Source organism: Monodelphis domestica, chromosome 1 (assembly GCF_027887165.1).
Source record: "Monodelphis domestica isolate mMonDom1 chromosome 1, mMonDom1.pri, whole genome shotgun sequence".
Taxonomy (NCBI): Eukaryota; Metazoa; Chordata; class Mammalia; order Didelphimorphia; family Didelphidae; genus Monodelphis; species Monodelphis domestica.
The window spans coordinates 513435855-513448910 of NC_077227.1; the positions used below are offsets into that span (position 1 = coordinate 513435855).

Genomic DNA, 13056 nt, shown 5'->3' on the forward strand with positions numbered 1-13056 from the left:
TTCTTCTTTGAGCAAAGATTTGAAAGGAAAATTGGAATATTAAGCAAACATTTTTAATTTGGAAGTTGTTATGTTTTTAATTAATATCCATTGGGAGTGATTTAATATCAAGGTTTTAAAAACATGCAGATTTTATAAGTGTTGTAACAAGTGTTAAATTAGAAAGAAAGGAATAGTTGTTTTTCCTCAGCAATACACTTTTCCTGGGAATGCAGCCAACAGTGAGAAAAAACCTTGGAACCTTTTGCAAAAGTAATTTAACCCCTTACACACAGAAAGGAGAACAAAGTGCTTATAATTATTTTACATTTCAACTAAGGGACTAATACAGCAAAACATTTTAAACAGGTAAAAGTTATCAGCTATCTTACCTAAACTTGAAAGTCCTGAGATGTTAGTTGACAGCTAGAATAAATTTTGATCTGGTAATAAGATATATTACAACTAAAGTAAAGAGTAACGGGAATTTTAAAAGTTTATTTTATTATCATTTCTATATACTATTATTAAGTAAAAAATATTAGCTTTCCTAGAAACAGACAAGAAAAAAGGTTTTTTAGTTGAAACTGCACAATGCACTGCCCAGACAGTTTGCCTATGTGAATTAATCTGTAAAACTGCAGAGTCCAGACTATAAATTCAGAATTTTAAAGAGGTTCAGGTTAAAGAACATGCTTCCCTTTTAGTCACAACAATTGATATGTTAGTTAGTTAAACTAAATTAGTAATGCAATGATTATGAATAATTGGATTAATTAATTGTATAAGATGCTAATGTAACTATATCAGAACTGAAAGATTTGTGGTTCAGATGGTTAGGATAAATTCTTTGGAAGAATAACCAGGTTTTTTTTTATACATCAACAAGTCTGTCTTTACTATAAACACTTCTACGTGAACCATAATATGTTCATCATATAAGTTAAGGCCAGAAAGATTTACATGTCCTTGCCATGACTCCCATCCCAACAATAAGCCACATGACACATCCCAGCAGGAAGGCGATTAAAGGAATGCAGATACAAAGATACTGTGCTAAAATAACAACTCAAGATGCTCTACCAACTTGGGAATAAATTAAGACACTTGCAGCCCAAGCAAAAGAAAGAGTGGACAAGCAAGGATTTGCACCTTTTGATTGTACTTCTGCCTTCAAATTTACACCAATGACTGACTTTCTCAGTGGTCTTACAGATGTGTATGTTATCCCTCAAGACTTTTCAAATGTCTTGCTCAAGATGATGATGTTTCTTCCTTTATCCCCCATAATGATTTGATTCATACCCTTATCACTTATGGATTTACTTGTCTTATTTTTTCTTATTCTTTTTTGTTTTCCAGTTGTCATCAGATCACTAGGCTCTACCCTATGTCAAGTTCAAATAGAATTAGTCACTGCAATTAAAAGATAAAAAAGGAGGAGATGCCAGGAGCCATCAAATCCATACTATTTGACATGTGGAAACCGGGGACTGCAAAGCGGCCCCCAGGAAGGATGGAAACACCCACTCAGACCCCCTGAGTGACTCTTCTTTTTATTAACACCCCCTTATTATTGGACTTGTTATGATTATTATTCTTACCCAGCCCCAGGAAAAATAGATGACAGCAAAATACCTGCAGAGTTGAAATAGATGTCCCACTCCATCACCCCAGAAAATCACCAAAAGATTCTACTTATAAAGTTAAACCTAAGGATTCCTATGCACCCATTTAGATAAAGGATCATAGATGAGACCCCTTTTTTAGATATAAACTTCTAACAAAACTGTATTAGATTTTCCACCCTCATGTACAGGCCAGGGACGACAGGTATATTAATTGCCTTCAGGGACAAATTGGTACATTCTACTTCACTGAATTGTTTTGTTAACTCTACAGACTAGGCAACATGCCTTGGAAACCTTAGTGAAACATCAGAAAATTAAAGCCTGATATTGGGAAAATACTTAAAACTGGGTTATGTTTTATTACCTTCTAACCCCACTGACTTGACAACAGTGTTGTGTGTTGATTATCCTTAGAAATTTGATTGATTGTGTATTTGATTAAAGTAACAAATAATAACTCTTAGCTTAACTACATGTCTAAGCAACTCATGAGTTAATAAGGAACTGACCTCAAGCTATGCTGCCTGTGAAGAGAAAAAATATCCATCTTCTGTAAAAGCTTCGTATTTGTTGTTAGAATCTATGGAATTAAAGCATGTAGGATAATCATAGAATGTTAATCAAATGATTTGTTAAAAGCTAATGTATGATCTGACCTCAGACACTTCCTAGGTGTGTGACCCTGGGCAAGTCACTTGATCCCCATTGCCTAGCCCTTACCACTCTTCTGCCTTGGAGCCAATACACAGTATTGACTCCAAGACAGAAGGTAAGGGTTAAAAAAAAAAAAGCTAATGCATGACCTATTCCATTACCTGTAAGGAAGCATGTATTTGAAAAATGAAACTGTGCCAAGTAGAAAGGTAACCATGAGGGTATAAAAATAAAGCCACGCCTGTGTTTAATTGAAAATCTATTACCCTAAAAAAAAGAACTACATTTCCTGGGAGCCCACTGACTTCCTGTCGTTACGTAGTGTAAGGATAATTTTAGGGTTGTGACCTAATCTAAATTAATTTGGTCACCAGAGAAAATTCCAAATAAAATGCCCAAGTCAGTTGGAAATTTATGGCGATTTTTAATTAATATAGAGGGAAGGAATTAAGGAGAAGAGAGAGAAAGAGGATATAGGATTTCTCCTGCCTGGCCTGTGCCAGGGGGAGTTCAAAGACCTCCGCCATGAGGTCTTTGAAGATTAGAGGCTTTTCTAAGAGGATGGTGTTTGGAAGGTAAAGGAGAAAAGAATCAGCCTAAACTACAAGAGAGCTCAGTGAAGATGCCTCACCTGAACTAGGCTACTAAGCTTCTTCCAGTATAGTATCAAAGAAAACTCACCACCAACCCCAGACAATAGTTGCCACCACGCCAAGATGCCCTAACACTCAGCAAGCTGCAGCCAGAGCCACCTCTCCACAGAAAGAGGCCAGAGAGAGGAAGTGACGCAAAATATATAGACGGTTTTTACATCACTTTCCTGCATCTCACATGTACCAATGGTAGCTTAAGCTTGACTTAGGACAGCCCAGGGGTCTGTCAGTTGTTTCTGATTTGTCATTTGCTAGCACATGTCTGTCATAGGCCATCCTCCTAAATACTTAATCCTTAAGTATGGGTGTAGACATTTCTATTTTTGTTAGACTAAGTAGGGTAGAGTAATATAAAGTTCACAGTAGACAGGGGATATTAGGTGGGGACGTGGAGGGTCCTGCCCTCTTTTTGGCCCTGTCGGGGAGCACAGTGCCAAGGAGCACAAGGTCAAAAAGGACCAAACCAATCCAGGTAAGATTGAAAAACTTCTAAGCCAATACGAAAGGGCTTACCTAGTGTGAGACTCGCAGTTGTGGTGCTTGACATTTGTTAAGACACTGGACACCTTGTATCTACACTCCTTTGTGAAATACTCACAAACAAGTACCAAAGTTTGGCTATCATCCTGGCTCCCCTTATCCCTGAGAGTGAAGGTAAAATCAGACCAGGGAATAACACTTCCCTATCACACAAAAATCTAGCCCTATTTTCTCTCTTATAGTATGGCAACTTTCTGTAGTCCTGGCTACTAATTGGGTAAGTGCATATTTGCTTAAATCAATTTAAGTCAGCCCTGATTCAAAGACTTGTTATAGGTTTATTTTCCTTTACTTAGATTTTTTTATACATAAGACTTTGATACTTTATATTTAATCCAGAAGTTATTTTTTCTCTTTTATTTGGATTTTTTTGATGTTTTTGATTTCTCTTGCCAATTGATTCATATACCTCATAACTCAGCCCTGCATTCCTAAGTGATGCCTGTGTTTTTCAACACCCTCTCCAGGGGGAAATGTATTGTTGTTATTATTCTAAATTGCAAAGTTTAAAGTCTTTTTGAGAGTAAGTTTAGGTTAAGAAACATGATACCTCTACAAATCCAGAAAGTGAACTGTTTGGAGAAGGAATCATGAAGATGCCTCCACAGACCACAAGCTGGCACCAGAAGATCCAGAGTGAACTTTGGGATGTGGTGATTTGAATTATTTGGGGTTGAATGCATTTGTTTTTGTATATATACTCTTATGCCAAAGGTGACTGCCCCCAACTGGCTTTTTGTCAATGCACCTAGAAATCATTGGTTTTGTTCTTTTCCCTTTTATCCCCAAATTATTGTAATTTAAAAGTTGGTTATGTTTATAAGATCCATTGGAGAGATCAGTCTTCCACCGGATCTCAAGGGGGAATGTATAATTGAAAATCTGTTACCCTAAAAAAGATCTACAATTCCCGAGGGCCCACTGACTTCCTGTCATTACGTACTTCCTGTAGATGGGATATTAGGCAGGGATGTTTTTGCCCTGTTGGGGAGCATGGTGGTGGTGAATGAAATAGAAAAAGGTAATCTGTGGAAACTATTTCTCTTGCAATGACTGATGTGCTCTGGCTCATGACTAGAGAGTGCTGATACTAAGTATGGGAACACACTTGCATATTTGCAATGGTGGTAGAGGTACTACCCAGATAGAGAGATATGGGGATACTGTTAAAGGGGAATGCTCTGGGGTTTGCCTACTGATCCCTACTGGATCAATATATTTCCTAACCTCCTCCTCCTACCCTCTATCCCTCCCTCCTTCATCCTCTTCTCCCTGTCTCCCTCACCTCCCAGTTCTTCTTGAAACCTTTGGCTTCTTCCCTCCCCCTTGAGTGAACTAATAAGATATTCTTTTCTTTTCCTTTTCAAGTCATGGAGTTTATTGGGAAATAGGATGGGAAACTGAGGTAAGAGGGATGAGGGTGTCCCTAATCTAAAATGAAGATTATGAGGGCTTGGGAAGTCACAACTATGACAGAGGGTCAGTCAGAAATGGAAGACAACAGATAAAATCTTCTTTCTTCTTCACAGAGCCACCAAGAAAAGTCTCTCCTTCAGCTTGGCTTTCCTCCAACTCTTGGTCAGTCAAATCTGAGAGAGCAGAGGTTTTCCCTTGATCAGAAAGCCCAAAACCAAGCCAGCCCTACAAGGGTCCTTCACCCATCGACAGAAGCTAACCAGGATCAGTTCTCAGCTTCTCCCCTTCAGTCAGGCTCAACTGCCAGTGCCAGAGACAGTCAGAAGTTTTTAAGATCCTGCTTCCTCCCCTCTCTGTGGCCAGACCTTCAACTGCCTCTCCTGGGAACATTCCATTTTGAACCTTCTTGATTGACAGGCAGGTCCCCAGCCTTGTTTCTTGCATCTTGGCTTACAAGTAAGTCCTCTCTCTCTCTCCATGCCTCTACCACATGAGTGGGGATTTTGAAATGGCTAATCAGCCATGGGCATGTGGTCTTTATTTTGTATCCTCTTTATTCCTTGATTTCTAATGATCATTAATAAATCTCCTAAAATAGAATATTTTATTATTGATATTTAATTTTAACTTTTACACCTGAACCAAGGCAGAGCAGTCTTTTGTGATGCCTGGCTACAGGCTGAAACAGTAACTGCTTCCTGTCTTCTTCATTACGCTGATGCCGTCACACCACCAAGGACCCCCAATCCCCCACAGGAGGACTGGACCCACACACTTCAACAGTAAGTCAGAAAGATTCAGGTTCAAATCCTACCTCAGGTGCTTATTAGTTATACGATACTATCCAACAATCCTGGGCATCATTTAAACTCTCTTTAAGTTTCAGTTTCCTCATTGTAAAATGGGAATAATACTTATATTTCTCACCTGACAGGATTGTCATGAAGCTTAAAGGAGATGTATTTGAGGCTAGGTAGATGACTCAGTAGATTAAGAGCCAGGTCTAAAAATGGGAGGTCATGGGAGTGTTCAAATCTGGCCTCGAACATTTCCTAACTGTGTGATCCTGGACAAGTCACTTAAAATCCATTGCCTATTCTTTACCACTCTTCTGCCTTGGAATCAATACTCAGTATTAATTCTAAGATGAAAGGTAAAAGCTTTAAAAAAAAGACGTATTTTTAAGTTTTGCAAACCTTAAAGCACTATACAAATGCCAGTAATTATTATTAGTAACTGATACAGAATTAAGTAGAATGAGAAGAAAGATAGACACAAACTATAAGAGAATAGCAGTCCTATATCCCTAAAAGGCACCATTCCAGTCTAGCCAAAATCAACAAATCTTGTGTCTCTACCAATCATCCCTAAGTAGCTATGAATTTAAATAGTACCCTCCCTACTCAACTCCACCCTCAGACTTCCTTCTACTCTCTTGCCCAGCATAGCCCTTAAATGGTGTATTTTCCTTTAAATGCTATAAATTTTTTACACTTCTTTTAACTCAATCCAGATAGTAATATTGTCTATAAGATCCATTTCTTTGTATCTTGTTTGAATGACTTTCACCTGAGGTATCCTGATCTCAAGCAACGCTAGGTCTCTTCCTTTCTTCTCTCAGGCTTTTTAAATTTAAAAATGTTAGGCAAGTTTAATTTATTACTTCCATTTTTACTTTTTTTTTTGCATCTATATTTCTGGAAACGTCCTAGATCCTCTTACTCCAGAGACAGTGTATTCTTCTCCAATATAGGAATATGTTCCATGGAGGAGAGACAGAAGAATAATTTTGAACTCAGAAATCTGGAAAATGGGGTAAGGAAAACCAGGAGTGTTGCTTTAGTTTCTTACTGAGAGAGAACTCACAAAGACAACTTGGGACATAACTCAGGAAAGGTCATTTCAGCACCTTGCTATGAAGGAAAGCTTAAAACTCATGATTCATATTACTGATTTCCTAAGACTCCACATGGATGTGACTATCTTGAAACATTTATAATATTTTGAGAGTTAAGAACAAATGAGAAAAGTAATAAAAATATCTAGTTTGTCTATTTATAACATAACCAATGAACCTATTACTAACCCTATTTCAAAGGATGGCATAAGAAACTTGAAAAGTATTTATAATCAGATTATAGTTCAGGGGACAAAGAACAAACATAATTTAGGTTTCCCTAGCTCAACTTATGCAGTATAAATATGGTTTGTATTTTTGCTGCAACTTGATTTTTGCTGGCTCTCCCCCATGTCTGGAATGTTCTCTCTTCTTACTTTTGCCTCCTGGGTTTCTTCAAGATTCAACTCAGATCCCCCATTCTAGAGCAGACCTTTCCTATTCACCCTTTCCTACCCACCTTATTGGTAATGCCTTCATTTGAAGAATACCTTCCATTTGCATTGTATGTTATATGTACAATTATTTGTGAAATGTCTCCTCTATTAGAGTATGAGCTCCTTGAGGGCAGAGATGATGTTTTTTGCTTTTCTTTGTATCCCAAGCATTGAATACAGTGTCTGGAACACAGTATGCATTAATAGGTGCTTAATTCCTAGCTAAAAAACAAAAACCTCACATTCATGATAATGCATGAAAATCTTTTATCATAAAACTTTTATTTCTTACCTCATAGAAGAATGGATGTCCAGCCATATCAAAGATGTTAACTTTGATTTCTCTGTCTCTGATGTATACTCTGAAATGTCCAAATGGAGATAATTTCAAAAGAGGTCAAAGTTTGCACATAGCATTAATAGGGCTGCTTAATTTTCATGTCATTTATTAAAATTTTTAATTATTTAAAAAAAATTTTTTAAGTCTATATCTCCCTATCTCACCTGTGCTGGGAATTCAAGAGCTACTTGCAATCTTATACAGATTGGCTTGGGGGCTTTGACCTGCTTATTTTCCTGTCCAGCCCATTTAGGACTTTGTTAGGCAATCTTCTCCCTTTCTGGAGCTAAGCAAATTAATACCACATTCTGAGCAGACACAAATTAGGCTTAGTCTACTATGGATGAGAACTCCCAAGCTCAAGAAATCCACCAGCCTCAATTTCTTCAGTAGCAGAGATTTTAGGCATATACAACCATTCCTGGCTACTTATACATTTTCAAAAGCCAAAATTATTATTATTATTATTATTATTTTTAAATCCTTACTTTCCATCTTAAAATCAATACTAAATATTGGTTTCAAGTCAGAAGAGTGTCTTAAGGGCTAGGCAATGGGGGTTAAGTGACTTGTTCAGGGTCACATAGCTGGGAAGTGTCTGAAGACATATTTGGACCTAGGACATCCTATATCTGGACCTGGTTCTAAATCCACTGAGCCACCTGGCTTGCCCCTCAACATTATCTTTAAAAGTGCATCATATTACTAAGTATCACACCATATACAAATAGAAGCTTCAAATGGGTATATGGCTTTGGCATAAACAAATCCAAGGATCAAGAAAGAAATTACCTATAAGATCTACGGTCTAGGTAGGGTTCATGACCAAAAATAGAGAGAATCATAGGAGGTAAAATGGGCAACTTTAATTACATAAAATTTGAAGTTCTTTACATACATAAAACCAATGATACAGCTAAAATTGGAAGAGAAGCAGGAAATTGAGGGGAAATTTTTGCAAGTTTCTCTGATAAAAGTTTAATTTCGAAAATATATAGGAAACTGATTAAAATGTATAAGAAAATAATAAGACCCATTCTCTGACTGATAAGTGATCAAAATATGCAAACTATCAAAAGCACTATTAAAAATGCTATAAGTGATTAATATTTAGAGAAATGCAAATTAAAACAACTCTTGAGTTTCCATCTTACATCCACCAGATTGGCACAGTTGACAAAAAGGAAAAATGACAAATGTAGAAAAGACTGTGGGAAAATATTAATTAATGCACTTTCGGTAGAATAAATGGTCCAGGGATTCTGGAAAGCAATTTGGGAACAATATACAAAAAGTTATTAAATCACACATACTCTTTAATATATTCATCAATTACCTATCAATATTAGGTCTTTACTCCAAAGAGATAAAAGAAAGAAGAAAAGGATCCACATGTACAAAAATATTTTTAGCATCTCTTTTTGTAGTGGCAAAGTACTAGAGAGTAGAAACTGAGAGGATGCCCAACTGGAGAATAACTGAGCAAGTCATAGTATATGAATATAAAGAAATACTATTGAGCTATAAGAAATGACAAAAGGGACCATTTCAGAGAAACCTAGGAAGACTTACATGAACTGATGCAAAGTGAAGTAAATGGAAACAGTGGAATAATAAACAATAACAACATTATGGTAAAGGCAAACATCTTAGAAAAACTTTAGGACTCTGATCAATGCAATGATCAATGATAATTCCAAAGGTCTCAAGATGAAACATGCTATCTACCTCCCAAGAGATTCAGTGCATATTTGACATGATTTTGGACATGGACAATAGGGCAAAACCTATTTTGTTTAACTAAACTGAGATTTTGTTTTTCTGTCTCAGTGGAGAAGAGAGGTTAGGAAATAGGAGAGAAGATAAATTCTCATCCACTGGGGAAAAAAATTTGTTTTAAAAAATTTGTCGTAATGTCCCTGAACAACTTGCAGGGATCCAGGAGAAAAAAACACCATTCATAAGCAAAGGATAAACTATGGGAGTGGAAACACCGAGAAAAAGCAACTGCCTGAATACAGAGGTTGAGGGGACATGACAGAGGATAGACTCTAAATGAACACTCTAATGCAAATACTATCAACAAAGCAATGGATTCAAATCAAGAAAACATCTAATGCCCAGTGGACTTACGCGTCGGCTATGGGGGGTGGGGGGGGAGAAAAAGAAAATGATCTATGTCTTTAACAAATAATGCTTGGAAATGATCAAATAAAATATATTTTAAAAAAAATTTGTCACATTACATTTTTCTTAAAAAGAAAAACAAATATACATTTTATTTCCAAGAAAGCCTAAGAGCCATTGTTCTTTATTATTGTTTTTTAAAACACAATGACATTTAAAATTTATAAAACATTTATGGGTCATGGAGGAAGACTGTGCTGAACACATAAAATATATTACCAATCTCAAATACTCAGCTATTATAAAGTACTCTCTACAGAAAATACACACGCTCTTATAATTGTAATATCAAAGCTAAACAATTAGTAAAGTCTGTGAGACAAATAATTAACTGGATAAGCAATCTGTACTTGTGAAATGACCTTTAATGAAAATTAATTATTGTTTTTCTAAGGTATCCTGTACTTCTTCTGGGCCCTTGAGAAACTTATTACCCAAAGAAGTTAATTGTTTCCTTAAATTGTACCTTAACTATATTCTCAATATTATGGGCCCTGATTACCAGTGGTATTTAGAACCACTCATTTGGAGTAATTCTGACCATTGATACAACTTGTATTGATCTCATCAAATCTAAATTCTAAAAGAAGCAACTTTCTATTTATAACTTCCCAAATCCTCTGGCCCTTTCCTGACAGTATATGCCACACTGCTATCTCTAAATCAGCCTTTCCCCAAGAGAATGAATCTAATCCCAAAATGAATGAAACAACCAGTTTTGTTTTGTTCTCCTTTTTTTTTTTTGGTTGAATGTCTTTCAGATATCCAAAACTACTGTGGAAGAGAACAAAGACACAAAAGAATTATAAAGCATAATCCTACCAATGAGGAACAATAAAATGCAACAGTTTTCAGCAGATAAATAGGTAGATTAAAGAAAGGAACTAGTCACAGTTTTTGCTAATAGTATCATGGAAGTGATGTTCCTCTTTGACTACATTGGCGGGAGCAATTATAAAGACCAGTTACATGCTAGTGTGTATATAATGATGACGAGAAGAAATATATATTTTCCTCTAGTCTTGCTCATCTGGATCAAGAGGGCTTAAAAGTGAAAACATAAGAGAATTGGATTGTTACTGAGTAAGATTATTAAATAAAGTGACCCATATATACCCACCACACCAGATAAAGAAAGTAGACCAATGTATGAAGAATATCAGTGGAAAGGCGGAATAATTCACATTAAATAATAGCCAATAATTCTCAGTCTCAGATGTCTATACACAAATGCACAGAACACACGCACTTAATAGGTGAATTAGAAACTTTAAGAAGAAAAGTTCAACCTCATAGTTATCACTGATGTTTGCTAGAATGTAACTCATGGCTAGACAAGTTAAAAAGGATATAACTTATACAAAAAGGATGAAATAGCAAAAACTGACAATGGAATATAATTAAACCAGGAAGGTATGTTACTTTGAAGCAATCCACAAGTTTAAATGGATACATGATAAAGTTCAATGCATGGAGAAAAGCAATTTTTAAATAAGAGCAGACTAGAAAAGGAGGACAGAGATAAATATGGGAATAAAATCACAACCAAAGGGCCATAACAATGGGAAATTATATAGTGCTTTCCATGCCAAGCTGCTTCCTGAAATAAAAACTCCTATTTTTTTTAATAGATTATATCATCATATAGTCCTTTTTCTATTTCGTTTCATATAGTCCTTTTCAAGGTTTACCTTAAGTTTCCTTTGACTCTTGCATTTGCATTTGCCAGTTCCTATACAACTCTGGTTTTTGCCTCCAAAATTAAAATTAAATTTTAATCTGAAAAATTCATAGTTTTGCCTCAGAAATTAAAATTAAAAGTCCTCTATTACATTAAAGATACATTTCCCCCCCTTTAGGATTATATCCTTGATAGTAAGTTTCTAGCTTTTGTTTTCTGAAATATCTTATTCCAAGATTTCCTCCAATTTTTCACAGATGTTAAGTAATTTATGATACTGACTGTGGACATGGTTAATAAGTGTCTGAGGTTGGATTTGAACTCAGGTCTTCCTGAATCCAGACTTGGTACTTTATCTTTAATGCAACACCTAACATTCCTGAGACTTTTCTTTTTGGGTTTCTTACAGGATGTGATAAATGTATTCTTTCTACCTTCGCTTTGTCTGCTAGTTCTAATAGAACTAGCATTTTCTTTTTTGATTTCTTGAAATAATTGCTGAGGGTTGGGTTTTTTTTCTTTTGGTCATGGTTTTTAAGGAGTCCAACATTCTTAAATCATCTCGTTTTGACCTGTTTTTCAGGTCAGCTGTTTTAACATCCAATATCTCACCTTTTTTTAATTTTCTTCTAATTTTTTTTTTGTATTCTCAAAGCCATTGATCCCTTTTTGGTCTATTCTAATTATAATGGAATTCTTCAGGCTTCTCCCTTTCCTAATACCTTCAGGCATCTGTGATGACACAGACAAAAATTGCACAGTATGACAACGTTTGGTAGATTGTACTCGGGAGAGGTAAAAATCCAAATCAAATAAGATTTCATTGAAGCACTAAATAAACATAAAATCAAAGTAATCTCTGGCCCTTTTACATGTACTCTATCCCTAAACTCATTACTAATGGTACCCAAGATATACTCTCCTCCCAAACTTCTGCTGCCAATGTAGCCAAAGATGAACAGCCCATCATGCCACTATTAGCAGAGGCTACTTCTTTTCTTTCATCTATCTATTTTTCTACTGGGAATTGTTGTATCTTACTGTTTCTTGATGGGAGGGATCATGTTTTATAATTCATCTACCAACACTTGGGAAACATTCAATTTTTTTAAAAATCATCTAGTCTAATCCCCTCATTTCAATGAGAAAAATGAAGCATCCAGAAGTGAATGCCTGACCTCAAATTTCTATCTAATCTTTCAAACAAACAAACAATACTTGTAAAGAGTCTATTGAGTGCCAAACACTATCCTAGATACTGGGAATACAAGATCAAAGAATGATTACCATCCATCCTTTCAAGTAGCTTCATATCTTCTAACTATAGTGTCACTCCTATTTCCATTACACTGAGCTGCCCCCTACCACCAAAGAATGTTTATTCTTTTTGAGGATATCATGTAAGAGTCAAAAATGAGCTATAGGAATTATAAACAACTAAGAAAGAAGGACATTTCTCCTGGGAGAAATCTTTAATCACTACTGAAATCCTCTTTGGATGGCTTATTGGGATGGGGAGATTACCCTGGGTTCATGAAGATTTTATGGGGTAGGTCAAGCTCTTGCAGATCATATCAAGTGAAAAAGGAAAATGTGGATCAAATTGTTATAAAATAAATATGTCTATTGTCTAAAGATCAA

At 35.8% G+C, this 13056-nt stretch overlaps 1 protein-coding gene across 2 annotated transcripts in view; it reads right to left on the minus strand.

Moving 5' to 3' along the window:
* Positions 1-13056, minus strand: part of DNAJC27 (DnaJ heat shock protein family (Hsp40) member C27) — a 64391-nt gene that overhangs the window by 39458 nt on the left and 11877 nt on the right. The window contains exon 3 of one of the 2 annotated variants that reach the window (XM_001370739.4): positions 7500-7569. The exons of the other annotated variant lie outside the window; for it this stretch is intronic. Within the exon in view, the coding sequence (XP_001370776.1) occupies positions 7500-7569 (70 nt within the window). The remainder of the gene's footprint in view (positions 1-7499; positions 7570-13056) is intronic. 2 annotated transcript variants of the gene reach the window in all.